This window comes from Saccopteryx leptura, chromosome 13 (genome assembly GCF_036850995.1).
Source record: "Saccopteryx leptura isolate mSacLep1 chromosome 13, mSacLep1_pri_phased_curated, whole genome shotgun sequence".
Classification (NCBI taxonomy): Eukaryota; Metazoa; Chordata; class Mammalia; order Chiroptera; family Emballonuridae; genus Saccopteryx; species Saccopteryx leptura.
Window position 1 is genome coordinate 14,479,694 of NC_089515.1, and position 17,065 is coordinate 14,496,758.

The 17,065-nt window shown below is 39.3% G+C and overlaps 1 protein-coding gene across 1 annotated transcript in view; it reads left to right on the forward strand.

Annotated features, from left to right (window-relative positions):
* The window catches only part of CCDC186 (coiled-coil domain containing 186), a 45,289-nt gene that overhangs the window by 2,221 nt on the left and 26,003 nt on the right, over nt 1-17,065 (forward strand). Inside the window, exon 2 of the mRNA XM_066354566.1 lies at nt 11,571-12,257. Within this exon, the coding sequence (XP_066210663.1) occupies nt 11,602-12,257 (656 nt within the window). The 5' untranslated portion in view covers nt 11,571-11,601. The remainder of the gene's footprint in view (nt 1-11,570; nt 12,258-17,065) is intronic.

Consider the following 17,065-nt stretch of genomic DNA (forward strand, 5'->3'; position numbering starts at 1 on the left):
TATATTTAATATTCATTGCATGGCAACAGTGGGAGCACAGATAATTGAAATTTACAAATTATCCTCTACTCTTAGATTATTTCAGATTTGTCCTTTGAACCTTATCTCTCAGTTACTGAGATTTTAAATATCTATTTGGACTAAGAAATAAAAGGAAAAATATTGGGGTGAAAGGGCAATAGAAACAAAGTGGAAATCAAACCCAGCAAAGGGAAGTATTGATTGTATTATGAATGTGTATTCTGTCATTAAAAGACAAACCAATAGTCTTCTACTGTAGGGATGATTATGTAGTAAGTGCTGCTAAGGAATAATTTGATTTTTGGTGAACTACATTACACCCAGTTAATCAAAGCCAGGTCAGAGGTGGTTTCAAAACGTAAACATTAATCAGAACTCCTTAATATATAGAAGGCAGACTTAGAACTGGGTTTGTTTGTTTGTTTATTTGTTTGTTTTGTTTTTTGGTAATTATCCTTTCTTTTTGAAAAGGGAACTGTGGGTCAAATTTTTTTCCTCCTTTTAATTTTCAGATTTGGGGTGTTAAAATTAGCAGAAAATTCTTCATGTTTTCTTAGGCTCATTAAAATTAATATTGTGAGCTCTATACAAATAGCTTCACAATAAGATTTCGATATTAACAGCTTTAAAAGCTATTCTATTTTTTTTTTTTTTTGTATTTTTCTGAAGCTGGAAACGAGGAGAGACAGTCAGACAGACTCGCCCACCAGGGGCGATGCTCTGCCCCTCCGGGGCATCGCTCTGCCGCGACCAGAGCCACTCTTGCGCCTGGGGCAGAGGCCAAGGAGCCATCCCCAGCACCCGGGCCATCTTTGCTCCAATGGAGCCTTGGCTGCGGGAGGGGAAGAGAGAGACAGAGAGGAAGGAGGGGGGGGGTGGAGAAGCAAATGGGCGCTTCTCCTGTGTGCCCTGGCCGGGAATCGAACCCGGGTCCCCCGCACGCCAGGCCAACGCTCTACCGCTGGTTGGCTCAGGGCTAAAAGCTATTCTTAGAGTTACATAGAATTGCATGGCTCTAAGATACCAAGCTGATGGTGTGGCCTATAACTTGATAATGTGATATACTTTGTAGCCACTTACCATCTTTTTCCTGGAATCTCAATGGACCATAATTTCTGTTTTTCCTGTTATTCTGTCACAGGAGTTTGTACTATATTGTGGGGAATCCTGTTGCATTGATTGCCTTGAGTCTGTCTTTTTAACATCTTTTTTTATGTGTGTGTGATAAAATGAACATACTGAAAAGTTTACCCTGTCCTGAGTTTTGGGTGCAAAGATTAACAATTATCCTCCAGGGATAATTGACCTTGGCCTCATAGAACATATATTTTATACTGGTGGACTAAAGACAGTTTTTAAAATCTAGTTATCTTTCTTCATGTAAAGAAAATTCAATATATTAATGTTAAATTTTACCCAAAAGCTTAATTAGAATGTGACTACTGAATATTTTTACCTTTTGATCATACTCAGTTTCTGATCTTTTAAAAGTAGAATTTGATTTGCATAAATTTACCTTCTATGAACTTCTGTGTCAGATATTTTCATCATGTAAAACAAGGTTTTCGTGTTACTTACAGGTTTTTTTCCCATTGCATTCTGTTTTAAACACCTTTATCCAAGAAAGTGTTGTATTATAAAGTTAATACTATTAAAAACCACTTACCTGGGTTTTGTGATTGGATTATGTTGGACTATGGATGCTTTTTGATTTAATTTATTGCTTCTGACATTAATTGCCATATTAGAACCTTGTTAGAACTGGTCAGAAAGATAAGTTATTCATTCGATTCTGTTGCTTTCAAAGTGTATCTGGGAACTGTGTAAACACTCCTTTGATTTACTTGTCCTTCAAAAGGTGGTAAATTATTATATTGAACAGGAATGTTCTCACAGGCTTTACTTATCTTTTTTTTTTTTTTTTTTTGGCTTTACTTATCTTAATGGAAATTATTTGAAAAGTGAAGAGCTGGTATTATCTGAGACTCAAATGGCACAAATTTGTCATTTAAGAATTGGTAGTTTGTTGTAAATAATATGCATTCTGCACTGAGTCAGATTTTTTTGTTGGGCTTAAAAAACACTCATGCAGATAACACTGACAGATCTTCAAGTTAAAATACTGTAAACACAAAGAATAAAAGGTTTAACATAGAGCTTTTGTATATTGTCCACTGTATCAGAATGTGAACCCCATAAATGAAGACTTTTATCTATTGCTGTGCTCCTATAACATAGAGCATTGCCTGCAAATAATACACACTCAATATATATTTGGTGAATGAATAGCTTGGAAATGTATTTTTGACTTGGTACTTTTGAGTGAGGTCTGTTACCAAAATCAGTGAATTGGATTCATTTGTTTTTGCAATTTATTGAATGAGCTTAAGTTTTTTGTTGTTTATACTGCTGATCTACTGGGAAAACAGTTGTTTAAGACAGTGTTTTTATTTATATGACTCTTGTATATACATAATTTTGTAGAAATGTGAGTTCTTTCATTATGAAGTAAAATCCAAGGTGGATAATGGTTGGCGTTAAGCAAATAAAAAATGTTTCTTGACCAGTTGCCTACAGCTGATGAGCTCCAGTAAGAGCGAAACCAGTTCTCACTGTGCTGAACAGTTTAGAAGTGGGAATTGGTCCTGTAGTACTGAGTCAGAAACAACTGGGTGTGCTGATTTCAGAGGATTTTCTGACTGCTAAATTTTAAGTACCATGTTTTCCCCTCCTGAGTTAGAGTTGCTAAAAGTCAAATACTGGTGGGTTTTGCTTTTTTTTTTACCTCCAGAAAAGCAGATAATATTGTAATCTTGTAGCACTGTATCTAGATGAGTGTTAATTTAATTTATACAAGCACTTATTAATTAAAAGTCTTGTCTAGTTTTACATTCTCTGCTTTAATCTCCCTCTAAAGTACTAAAGTATTCCATCCTCAGTAGCTTTGAAGGCAACCCTCCCTCCCTCTCCCTTCCTCCCTCCCCCTTCCTCCAAAAAACTTGGACACCAACCAAACTGGCACACATCAGCATTGCCAGTTGGAGGCCCACAAGAGGACTCAGCTGTTTTGTTCCCTGGTTAATCCCGGACATAATCAAGCTCATCGTGCCCCCCCCCCCCCATTCTTGTATAGACACTGATCTTCGGTGATGACTTTGCTGCATATATGCACATAGGTCTTCATTAACACTACCCCTTTTCTTTTTGCTTCCTATAAGTATTCATTTAAGCACCAGAAAACTAAGCTTGAAAACAAAGTGGTTATCAGATGCCATGTGATATGAAGACCTTTTCAAAGGTCACGGGCATATTACTGAGCTACAATATAGAAAGTATTTGTCTTTTGAGGTTAAATTACGCATTCTGTAATTTACAGGAGGAAAATAGTAAAACAGAGTCTGAGCTGCGGTAATTATAAAATCGGTTTTGTTTTGTTTTAACCTGGAGGACTATCCAGCAGAATGAGACCAATTTTTGTTATTCTGAGCTGTCTTGCACTTACAAGTCTTTTTGCAACCTGGTTCCCATCCACTAAATGCTGCTCAGTCCTCCCCAGCTCATTGTGTAAATCATGTGGGTCCCACTCTCATTGAGAACCACTGAATCACATTTGCAGGAATGAGTGTAAATGTAGTAGAGAATGTATTTGTTACAACTATTGACCTATTTATGATCACTGTTGTTGGAGATTTAAGAAGTTTGATTCAGTTCCGAGTGAGGTTCCTCCTTGCAAGTACAAAATCATTTAAAAGAAATGTCACAAGGATGACTGTGACTCTACTTAATGAGTAGAAATGCGGTATGTTTTCATTTACATGGGAGAACTTCTGTATTTGTGATGAGGGGAAATATGGAGGAAGATGAAGTGTTAGAATCAGTTAAGTACAGTTATGCTGTGGAGGGAAGAAAGGAAAGGAGCAAATCCATGGAACTGTTAGTGTGCACATGGTTTGGTGGGATCTTGAGTGCTCTGGTCAGGGACTAATGGAAGATAATGAAGCACTAGGATCTAGGAGTGTGCTGAGAGATGAGATTGAAAAGTAGTACAGCTGGCTTACCAAAGGCATCCCAACTCAGATAGAAACATGAGAACATGAGATGGTTTTCTTTCTTCCTTAATGGGTCTCCAGTCATACTTTGTCCAAGGCCCCTACCTCCTCTCCACTTCCCTCTGAAGTGCAGTCCCTTAATGTCTTGGGTCGATGTCATAATTTTTCTGTCACTTTTGATTACTAGAGAAACTTATTCCAGAAATCAAGACAGGTTTCAGTCATTTCAGAAACAAAAATGTGCAACAAAAAGCAAGCATTCTTCTCACCTGAAAAAAGGTTGAAGCTTTTAGTTCCCAGGAGCTTGGATTGAAGAAGAAGAAGGTACAATCTGGCTCTGAAACACGTTTCCTCCCCCTTCTCTAGCTATCCCTTTTGCGGGGGCGGATCAGGGCGGGGAAGCCCTGTGAATGGAGGCAGAGTTCTCACTCGGTGAACCTCTAACGAGGTGGAGGTAGCCCTGACCTCACTCGAATTTCATTTGGACGTAGGCTGTGTGGAGGTAGAGTGTGCGGATATTATTTTTAGGGGCAGTGAGTGTCATTTCCTGATCCCTTCTGCCATTGAGGACCCACTTCATAGGGCCCCTCCGGTTCCCCTTTTGCTGAGCCATTGATATTACAAACTTCCACCCCTTCTCTGGATTGGGTGACACTTGCCCTACTGGCGTCTCAGATCATTCGCCCTTCAATTAACCTGCTTGCTGCTCCACTTGGAGCTGCAAGGAGGAAAACAAGAGGGAGGAACGGAGTGAGATTGAGAAACCAACTATTCAGATATTCCAGGAATGAAGTGATCAGTCCTGAGTTGGGTTGCCGGTTGGCTCAGTGACAGTAGAAAGGGGGTATAATTGTAGGAGACATGGAACTGGTAAAAGAATAAGAGGGAAAAGGAAAGGAAGGAGTGATGCCTAAGAAACATGATACTATTGACAGAAAAGATTAGTTGGGTGTACTCAATAACTATTGGAGCTATACTTAAGGTTTTAGATTTAGCAATTTTGAGTGTGAGGTTATGGTAGAATATTCAGTTAAAATGCCTATATTGCAAAAAAAAAAAAAAAAAAAAGCCTATATTCAGGTGGAGATTTAAAAATAGACATGGAGATCCAGTGAAAGTGAGAGTATAGATACTCCGTTATCTGTAACTCAACTCAGGACCGAAAATAATGTGGGCATCAACGATAAGTTGTTGGTTCAAGTCATTGAAGTATATAAATTGTGGGAGGGAAAACAAAGTTGAGAAATGAAACCCTGGAGACTGTGAAGGCTGGATGAGAGGGTAAGAATCAATATTTACTCCATGCTTTTCTTTGACAAGGCATGGCACACAGTCAAGATTTATAAAGTTCTCAATAAACTTGCTTCTCACTTGCTCTATCTGTTCTGGAGAGTCACAATGCCTTTATAGACTTACTCTCTTTTCAATAGCTTCTTTATCTGCTATCCATTACATTTTGGGCAGCTCTGAGTTCTTCAGTTCATACAGCATGGACCAATTAGGATGTTTAGAACCATTTTTTTCATTAGCTTTTTTTTTTTTTTTTTTCCCATTTCTCTGAAGCTGGAAACAGGGAGAGACAGTCAGACAGACTCCCGCATGCGCCCGACCGGGATCCACCCGGCACGCCCACCATGGGGCGATGCTCTGCCCACCAGGGGGCGATGCTCTGCCCATCCTGGGCGTCGCCATGTTGCGACCAGAGCCACTCTAGCGCCTGAGGCAGAGGCCACAGAGCCATCCCCAGCGCCCGGGCCATCTTTGCTCCAATGGAGCCTTGGCTGCGGGAGGGGAAGAGAGAGACAGAGAGGAAAGCGTGGTGGAGGGGTAGAGAAGCAAATGGGCGCTTCTCCTGTGTGCCCTGGCCGGAAATCGAACCCGGGTCCTCTGCACGCTAGGCCGACGCTCTACGGCTGAGCCAACCGGCCAGGGCTCATTAGCTTTTAGATTGGTTTCTAAATTAAAAGTTCACATTCAGCAGCAACACATTCACAAATTATATCTTTTTTTTTTTTTTTTTGCATTTTTCCGAAGCTGGAAACGGGGAGGCAGTCAGACAGACTCCCGCATGTGCCTGACCGGGACCCACCCGGCATGCCCACCAGGGGGCGATGTTCTGCCCCTCTGGGGCTTCGCTCTGTTGCATCCAGAGCCGTTCTAGAGCCTGAGGCAGAGGCCACAGAGCCATCCTCAGCACCCGGGCCATCTTTGCTCCAATGGAGCCTCGGCTGTGGGAGGGGAAGAGAGAGACAGAGAGGAAGGAAAGGGGGAGGGGTGGAGAAGCAGATGGGTGCTTCTCCTGTGTGCCCTGGCCAAGAATCAAACCCGGGACTTCTGCACACCAGGCCAATGCTCTACCACTGAGCAAACCGGCCAGGGCCACAAATGATATCATAAAGCAGCGGTTCTCAAACTTTTGAAGTTGGGGCACATTTAAAATCCTACAAATAATTGTAGGTGCACTATATACAAATTTCTGAGAAATATGTTATAATAATTAAGTCAAATATTAAAAATTATATAAAGTCCAAGCATGCTTTTATGGTAATTAAATGAAATAAATATGACAAAATTAAATTTATTCGGACATTAAAAAACATTTTTATGTTACATTTTTTGAGTTATGCTTTTTAGAATTCATAAAAAAGAGGGGTTAAAAAGTAATAAAAAAAGACAAAAAAGTTATCTTTTTATATATATAGGTACATTCTTAGTAAGATTTGGTAAATTCGGCAGGTCCTGTTGCAAATGTGTTAAGTTTTTTCATTCTTGTGTTTATGAGAAACCTGAGCCTGATGCGTCCTGGCGATTTCTTCAATGTTTGGGCATATATTTGAAAGGCAAACTCTCATTTCCTCGTCAATACATTGAAGAATTTCTCTCTTTTTACTCTTAATTGTGTTGAGAGTAGAAAATCCTAATTCACATAAATAGGATGTTGAAAATTGTAGTAAAATATTCAAAGCTTTTTTAGATATTGCCACATATTCTTCTTTTATAGAAACCCAAAAGACTTCAAGAGACAATTCCTTATGTTTAATCATCAATCCACGATCAGTGGATATAGCTGCCAGTTTTTCTTCTTCTGTTAATGTTAAACCAAAATCACTTGAAGCGCCTGACCTGTGGTGGCGCAGTGGATAAAGCGTCGACTTGGAAATGCTGAGGTCGCCGGTTCGAAACCCTGGGCTTGCCTGGTCAAGGCACATATGGGAGTTGATGCTTCCAGCTCCTCCCCTTCTCTTTCTCTGTCTCTGTCTCTGTCTCTCCCTCTCTCTCGCCTCTAAAAATGAATAAAAAAAAAAATCACTTGAAGCTTCCATGAATGGGTTTCTAATCCAATCGTATTGTTCAGTGTTAAGTGATGGAAAATGCTATAAATTAAATTCTGCCCGTCAGCCTTGAAGTCCTATTTTTTTTTTTTTTTTTTTTTTTGTATTTTTCTGAAGCCGGAAACGGGGAGAGACAGTCATACAGACTCCCGCATGCACCCGACCGGGATTCACCCGGCACACCCACCAGGGGGCGATGCTCTGCCCCTCCGGGGCGTCGCTCTGCCGCGACCAGAGCCACTCTAGCGCCTGGGGCAGAGGCCAAGGAGCCATCCCCAGCGCCCGGGCCATCTTTGCTCCAATGGAGCCTTGGCTGCGGGAGGGGAAGAGAGAGACAGAGAGGAAGGAGGGGGTGGGGGTGGAGAAGCAAATGGGCGCTTCTCCTGTGTGCCCTGGCCGGGAATCGAACCCGGGTCCCCCGCACACCAGGCCGACGCTCTACCGCTGAGCCAACCAGCCAGGGCCTTGAAGTCCTATTTTAAAATACTTAACTTTTGCTGACTTCCAGAATCGGATTCTTCAGTATCACGCTTCTTTTTGAGAACTCTGTTCATTTTATTTGGGTGTATTTATCTAAAAGTTTTATTTGGGTGTATTTATCTAAAAATAATATAATGATGTGTTAATAATAGATATAATAATGTATTATATCTATTTTCGTAATGAAATGGTATAATAGGGTAGCTATATTTATTTTTATATCTGGGCACATGCTGTGAATCAGTGCAGCTAGTAATTCCAGGTCCCGAGTGGGAATGGAGCAGAATTAATAAAATACACGGAACTAAGAAAATACAGGGTTGGGAGGGCCCTGTAATTGCTGCTGGCAAGAACAAAGCACGTCCAAAAACCACATCTTGCTTTATTTATAGGGCAAAGTGGGCCATTAGCAAACCAATGAGATCTTTGATCATGTTTCCAAGGCAACCCAAGAATTTCACCAAGTGCAGAAAACCCCCACCATACATATCATCTTAACTTTACACCAAACAAAGGATAGAAGAAACTTACTTCCAGTCTTTCCAGAGAACATGGCAGGTAGTGTAAACAATCCAGCACCACAGCTTAATAGCCTTTTGCAACCTAATCAGTTAGGTGAGGTGGGGGGTTGGGCAGACTATCAGTTTACAGACAATTCCCTACACTTCTGTCCCCCAAATATCTAAACTCCACAAACCCTGTTGGATTTTTGGTCCCCAACAGGCACATATTTTTCTGGAATACCAGAGGGCACACCTAGAAATCTTCTAGGGCACACCAATGCACCCTGGCACACACTTGAAAACCACTGTCTTAAAGTGAGTTACTTTGGAGATTGTAATGTAAGTGGGATAATGCCCCTGCTTGAGAATGATACTACTTGATTCTAGATTTTGGAATACAGCACACTTGTGAGATCTTATTAACTTACTACATTTATTTGTATCATCTAAACCAGGGGTAGTCAACCTTTTTATACCTACCGCCCACTTTTGTATCTCTGTTAGTAGTAAAATTTTCTAACTGCCCACCAGTTCCACAGTAATGGTGATTTATAAAGTAGGGAAGTAACTTTACTTTATAAAATTTATGAAGCAGAATTATAGCAAGTTAAAGCATATAATAATAACTTACCAAATACTTTATGTCGGATTTTGCTAAGTTTGGCAGAATAAATCTTTATAAAACAACTTACTATAGTTAAATCTATCTTTTTATTTATATTATACTTTGGTTGCTCCACTACCACTCACCGTGAAAGCTGGAACACCCACTAGTGGGCGGTAGGAACCAGGTTGACTCCCACTGATCTAAACCAAGCTTTCATATTGGTATGGGCTTTTTGTCTTAGTTATAACATATATGAAGCAAGATAATGATAATTTCTATTTGATTGTTTGGAAATATGTTATACATTTGGGTAATTTATAGTATTAAGGCCAATGTCAATATTAGATTGTCCAGGACAGTCTAAACTAAAAGATAAGGTATTTGACAAACAAACTGTTTTTTTTTTCCTTTCTGAGAATTATTCTTCCTGTTTTCTGCATTCCCAGAATAATAATGTTCTTCAAATACTATACTGCTCACAAAAATTAGGGGATATTTCAAAATGAATATGAAGCAATAAAAAAAAGGAGCATTTGATTTTCTTGTTGTTGTTGTTAAACAAGAACATCAGAAAAGCAAATGACAAGTCAAAGAAAGTTGATTATGCAAATGAGATGCAAAACAAACTTTTATGTCATTGGTGGAAATGCACTGTACAAAAGGCTCAAAGTACCGGAGTATCTGCACGTTCCCTGATCCCCTCATTTTTGTGAGCAGTAGTTTCTAGCATGTCACTTCTGTGTTTTAATTCAACAGATATTTGAGAACCTATGCTCAAAGCTCTGTATATTAATTGTCATGATTTATTGTCCTTAACAAAATTCATTTCTGTATATAATTCTGAGCATTCTTCCTGACCATCTTCTCTCCTTTCTTCTCATCCTCTTATCACCACTTCATCACAAACCAAAAATGAACTTGTATCTTTCTGTTCTTCAAAAATTTTGTCTTTCTGTTTTGTTTTTTCTAAGTTCACCTTCCATCTGGAGTTACTTCTTTCCTAGTTTCTGTCAAAACTATGATCTGCCCACATACTCACCCAACTTCATATGACTCCAGTAATTCGTGTACCATGTATATGCTTTGTTGATACCTGACAAAAGAAGTTGACAATTTTTTTTCATAAAAATTGCTGGACTGTTTTATATTTATCCATCTCGGGAGAATTCTGAAGTGGAATTATTTTGGGAAAATAGCTAGAATAGTAAGCCTCATGAATAGCACACAAATGTATTCTAATGTTATTGAGTTAGTTTTGTAAATGTTGCTTTTGTGACGTCAGCAGTGCACATGGCCTCCATTTGGGTTGCTCTGGATGTTGTTTATTCTTAGTGACCGTGTTTGAAAATCACCATGCTACTTCCTGGATCCCGTTCTAGATATAAGATGAATTCCTGCCAGGAATACTTTACACTGTAATATTTTTCACTTCAGTTCTGGGTGTTTGGGCTGTAGGTGACTGTTTTGTTATTGTTTAGTTTTCCTTCTCTGTAAATTTTTGTCATCATTAATGTGTTTTATTTTATTATCTTGGTTTGTAATTTCTCTTCTGTTTTAATTGCAGTCTTATTTCCCCAGTATTTTCTTACAGATTCCTGAGATACCCATTTTCCTCTTGTGGAGCAGAAGGAGTTCTGAAACACTTTTTTGGCACTAATCTTCCAGTCACTAGTTATGTTCCATACCCCGGGGGGACAGAGGAGTGCCAGGCTGTCCCCGAAGTGGTCACGAGGGAATGGAAGGAGGACAGAGGAGGAGACTGCAGTGCCCTGTTGTGGCACTGTTGCATTGGCTATCCTATTCTTTTAATTTAATTTTTTAGTTTATTCATGTTTAGAGAGAAGAGAGAGAGGAGAGAGAGAGACTGGGGGGAGGAGCTGGAAGCATCAACTCCCATATGTGCCTTGACCAGGCAAGCCCAGGGTTTCGAACCGGCAACCTCAGCATTTCCAGGTCGATGCTTTATCCACTGCGCCGCCACAGGTCAGGCGGCTAGCCTATTCTTTTTTCTTTTTTTTTTCCCTGAAGGAATGGCTTTTGAAAGAATGATTAGTGGTAAAAATTCGTGGCTTTAGTTATTCCACATCATGGGGTATCTGCAACTATGTGTGAAGTCTTGGTTTTAAAAACTTTCTTGGCCCTGGCTGGTTGGCTCAATGGTAGAGTGTCGGCCCGGTGTGGAAGTCCCAGGTTTGATTCCCGGTCAGGGCACACAGGAAAAATGATCACCTGCTTCTCCACCCTTCCCCCTCTCCTTCCTTTCTGTCTCTCTCTTCCCCTCCCACAGCCAAGGCTTCACTGGAGCAAAGTTGGCCCAGGTGCTGAGGATGGCTCCATGGTCTCCGCCTGAGGCACTGCAATGGCTCCGGTTGCTATGGAGCAAGACCCCAGATGGGCAGAGCATCGCCCCCTGGTGGGCATGTGGGGTGGATCCTGGTTGGGCACATGTGGGAATGTGTCTCTGTGCCTTCCCCCTTCTCATTTCAGAAAAATACAAAAAACAAATAAATAAAATAAAAATGTCTGAACAACAACAAAAAACTTTCTTGTTTACATTTTGATTTTTTTACTTTCTTAGATGTAAAGCTATTGGGAGCAGATGTGAAGAGATGCAGAGTGAATTGGTGCCTGACAGCATGTCAGAGACAGAGCTCATAGCCTCCATTTTCTCTGATAAAAACACCGGGAAAACATCTGAATTAAAGATAGACTCATGCAACTCGTTTTCTGGTGATGAAAGCAGCAGCTTAGAAGATGAGTCCAAACTACTGTCATTAAACTCTGATAAAACTGCATGTCAGCCAAACGAGCACAGTCATCAGATTACACAGGAAAATTCTATTCCAGATGATGGTGGAGGTGAGGGTTCTCCTACTAAAACAGACACATGCCCAGAAAATCCAGAACAAATAGCTGATTTTCCTGGTGGACATTTTACAAAGCAAGTTTTGAAAACAAACAGAGCAGAACAGACAGTAACTCAAATATTGGCAGAATTAAAGTCATCGACACTTGCAGAAGCAGCTAACCGAAAGACTTACTCCGAAAGTCCCTATGATACAGACTGCACGAAGAAACTAATTTCAAAAATTAAGACTGTTTCAGCATCAGAGGATTTGTTAGAAGAAATAGAATCTGAGCTCTTGTCTACGGATTTTGCAGAACACCGAGTACCAAATGGAATGAATAAGGGAGAACATGCGTTATTCGTGTTTGAAAAGTGTGTGCAGGATAAGTATCTGCAGCAGGAGCACACCATAAAGAAGTAAGTTTCTTATTCTTTCAGGTTGTTTCTTCCCACAGGGATTAACGATGGCATTCTTTAAAGAAAGAGAGCGGCTTGTCCACTTTAATTCCATAGCAGAGCCACGCACATTGTCTTTGATCAACAAATGTGGATTTACTGAATAATTAAGCAGATGTCAAGTTTGTCTAGTTACTTAATTTATGCATCTATTTTTTTTAGAATGTGGCATTTTAATTTCATTATTTTAGAAATAGTAGGTAGGCATCAGTGTTTGTATACAGAGTGCACAAAAGTAGGTTTACAGTTGTAATACAAGTAAGTATTACAGTTAATATAAGAACAAACTGTTTTGCGTACTCAAAAGTATAACCCTCCTTTTGCCCACCCCTGTATATGTTGTATACTTATGTCATACATTAGCGTGTATAAACATATAAATGTATTTATAAAGTCAATGTTTTGAATATGATTCAAAATTTGTTAGTTTTGCATGTCAATATATATGTCTAAAGGAATATTTTATTACATTGTGTAAGTGTATTAAAGATCTAGAAACTCTATAAAGAAAACTCAAAGTTTTCCGTTTTGAAAGGATGTAGAGCGTAACATTGTCAAAACTAAGAAAGAGTTCACAGCCTGACCTGTGGTGGCGCAGTGGATAAAGCGTCGACCTGGAACACTGAAGTCACAGGTTCATAACCCTGCACTTGTCTGGTCAAGGCACATAAGGGAGTTGTTGCTTCCTGCTCCTCCCCCTTTCTCTCTCTCTCTCTCTCTCTCTCTCTCTCTCTCTCCTTTCTAAAATGAAAAATAAATTAAAGAAAAAAAGAAAGAGTACTCAGTGATTCAGAAGGAAATGAGAAGTCATCAAACTCAAAAATTTTTCCTTCAAAGCCTCTTTGTAAATTCATTTGTTTAAAAAAATTAAAATGTAGAAAACAGAAGACTTGGTTAATTACCATTCAGTAAATAAGATCACAGTTATCTTTAGAGTTCTTGTATTTTTGGAGTTAATTTATATTCTAATGAGTTTAATTTCACTTTATCTGTTCCTAACAGTACTATATCACCCTGTATTTTTATTCTAGATTTATATATGTAAGTGAGGCATTATGTTTAGGCATTCTTTTATAACCTTTGAGAAAGGAAAATAAAATATGCTAGCCTTCACTAAAAGACAGATTCTTTTTTTTTTTGTTTGTTTTTTTTTTGTTTTTTTTTTTTTTCATTTTTCTGAAGCTGGAAACAGGGAGAGACAGTCAGACAGACTCCCGCATGCGCCCGACCGGGATCCACCCGGCACACCCACCAGGGGCGGTGCTCTGCCCCCCAGGGGGCGATGCTCTGCCCATCCTGGGCGTCGCCATATTGCGACCAGAGCCACTCTAGCGCCTGAGGCAGAGGCCACAGAGCCATGCCCAGCGCCCGGGCCATCTTTGCTCCAATGGAGCCTTGGCTGCGGGAGGGGAAGAGAGAGACAGAGAGGAAAGCGCGGCGGAGGGGTGGAGAAGCAAATGGGCGCTTCTCCTATGTGCCCTGGCCGGGAATCGAACCCGAGTCCTCCGCACGCTAGGCCGACGCTCTACCGCTGAGCCAACCGGCCAGGGCTCTTTTTTTTTTTTTAAATGATACTTTTAAAAAATTTGAAATGGGAGGTTGTGTGTGTGTGTGTGTGTGTGTGTGTGTAGAGAGAGAGAGAGAGAGAGAGAGAGAGAGAAAGGGGAGGAGGAAGTTTACATACCAGAAGGAGAGGACAGAAGAAAATAGAGCATAATTGAAACATTGCTGGACATGTAATTGGCCTTTAATGATAACTTGCTTCCAGTCTTTACTGTTTCAGATTATCTTGTTCAGGGAATCAATCTTGCCCAAACCAGCTCATCCTTCATTGTTTTATCCAATGAACTTAAAATTCTTAGTATCCAGAGCCCCATCTTTTTTTTTTTCTATTTTAAAACTTTTTATTTTAAATTATGATAAAATATACATAACTGAAAATCTACCATTTTAATCATTTTTAAGTGTGCACTTTGGTAGTGTTGAATATATTATATTCACATTGGTTAATTTTTTTTGATAATTCATGTTTTATTTAAAAAATAAGTCTGCCATAGCCTAAGAAGGAAACCAAAATCTTGAAAATGTTTATTTGAACCCTAGAGATTCTATACTGTACAGGTAGGTAGTCGTGTTGATTAACAGCAACAGTGATGTCACAGACAGTGGGTTAAGTTCTATAAGGGTGATGATTAAGTTTAACAGTAGCAAACAAATAATGAATCAACACAATTTCCCACAAAATCAAAGTAAACATTATTGTCTCCTGGTCTTTTGTTATGAGAAAGCAATATGACTAATGGGACTTCCATAGTATTCTTCAGCTTCTCTTAGTAGCTAACTCACTGCTTTGAACTCACAGATCTTTATATAGGCTATATATTCTTATTCTTTTAGATTTTTCTTTATACTATTTTGAAATTTAACAGCCTCTTGTGTTAGCTATAATTCTAACCAATGTTAAATCAAACTACTCTACTTTATAATTTTCTAAGACTGTTCTAAGCAGGATCTTCTCACTGAAAATAGTTACTGACTCATTTATATTATTTGTCCTTTAACAGTGAAATATAAAGTATTTTGTTGCAGTTAATCAAGTATTTAAAAAGATGATATCAAACTTGGTAGAACATCAAAGAACTTTCCAGAGAAGCATTACAGCAGGAGAAAATAATATAGTGTTTCAGACCAAACACTTAACGTTTATAGAGATTGCAACTCACAAACAGCTTCTCAGAAAATTTTCTCATTTGTAAGTTATACTGGTAACTTTTTCAGGTAAATTATACAGGTAAATTTCTAGTAACCCCTTACCCTAGGGATAAAATTATCCTTGTAAGGATTAGAGTGAGATAATTCATGCAAAGCACACAACGTAATGTTTACTCCATTAGTAAAGCACCAATACAATTTAGTCATTAATAAAACTTGTTATAGCTGCCTCCACAGCATGTCTCCTTCAAAATAAGGAGTACTATTGAAAATAAGAAATGTTAAGCAAGTCTATGTGGCTGCTTGGTGCAGCAAGAAACTTGAAAGCACCATACAACTTCATAGAAAAAAATCATAATATTTCATCAGGATCCTGGGGAGATTAAATATTTATACATAAATCCATCATGCAGATGGAAAATAACAAAAATATTATAAAAGTAGAGAAAATAATACATGATTCCATCACCAGCTTCAACAACTATCAACTTATGGCCAATCTTATATTCACATTGTTATGCAACCAATTTCTATAGCTTTTTAATCTTGCAGCGCTGAAACATAAACAATTTTATTTTCTCCTGCTCCCAGCCCTTAGCAACCACCACGCTACAGTTGACATTTGAACAACATGAGCTTGAAATATGTGGGTTCACTTTTACATGGATTTGTTTTTTAAATAAATATGTATAGTACTGTGAATATATTTTCTCTTCCAATGATTTTTTTTAAAACATTTTTTTTTGTCTGGCCTTATTGTAAGAATACAATATATAATATATAAACCATACAAAATATCTATTAATTGACTGTTTATGTTATCAGTAGGTGTTTTAGTTGATAGTAGGCTATTAGCAGTTGTTTTGGGGGAGTCAAAAGTTATACATGGAATTTCAACTGCCCTGGGGGTCTGAACCCTGACCTCTATGATGTTCATGGGTCAACTGTACTTGGTTTCTAGGAGTTTGACTACTATTGATGCTTCATATAGACGGAATCATACAGTAATTTGCCTTTTTGTAACTGGCTTATTTCCCTTAGTGATGTCTCTAAGATTCATCCATGCTGTAATATGTACAGAATTTTCTTCCTTTTTTTTTTTTCTTTTTCATTTTTCTGAAGCTGGAAACAGGGAGAGACAGTCAGACAGACTCCCACATGCCCACCAGGGGCGCTGCTCTGCCCACCAGGGGGCGATGCTCTGCCCATCCTGGGCGTCGCCATGTTGCGACCAGAGCCACTCTAGTGCCTGAGGCAGAGGCCACAGAGCCATCCTTGCTCCAATGGAGCCTTGGCTGCGGGAGGGGAAGAGAGAGACAGAGAGGAAGGAGAGGAGGAGGGGTGGAGAAGCAAATGGGCGCTTCTCCTGTGTGCCCTGGCCGGGAATCGAACCCGGGTCCTCCGCACGCTAAGCCGACGCTCTACCGCTGAGCCAACCGGCCAGGGCCGGAATTTTCTTCCTTTTTAAGACTGAATAATATTCCATTGTATGGCTATACCACATTTTGTTTATTCATTCTACCATTAATGGACATTTTGGTTTCTTCTTCCTTTTGGCTACTGTAAGTAATGCTACTGTGAATATGAGTGTACAAATCTGTCCTGAGACACTTTTTTAAGGCCTTTTTAATACTACCACAAAACCAATGGCTGCTGTTCCTGCTCCTGCTCATTCTTACTGGAATGCCGCTATTATGAATAAACTATATGATTTTGTACTTAAACCATCAGTGTTTCTGCCATTTTTGCTTTTTAGCATAAGTTCCTGATTTTTCTGCTGTCTCTGCCTGTTCTTTAGACCTTCCCTTTGAGATTATTCCTGACATCTCTTCTCACTTTCCTTATTTCTGGACTTTTAACCACTTTCATGCCTCTCTTGTAAATTATGATGTATATTTAATAATAAAAGCAGCAAACGTATGTTGACTATGTGGCGTTTTACATATATTATCTGGTACTTTGCATATATTAATGCATAGAATCCTCACAACAACCCTATTTGGTATGAACTCTTACTATTTTACAGCTGAGGTGCCTGAAGCACAAAGAGATTCATC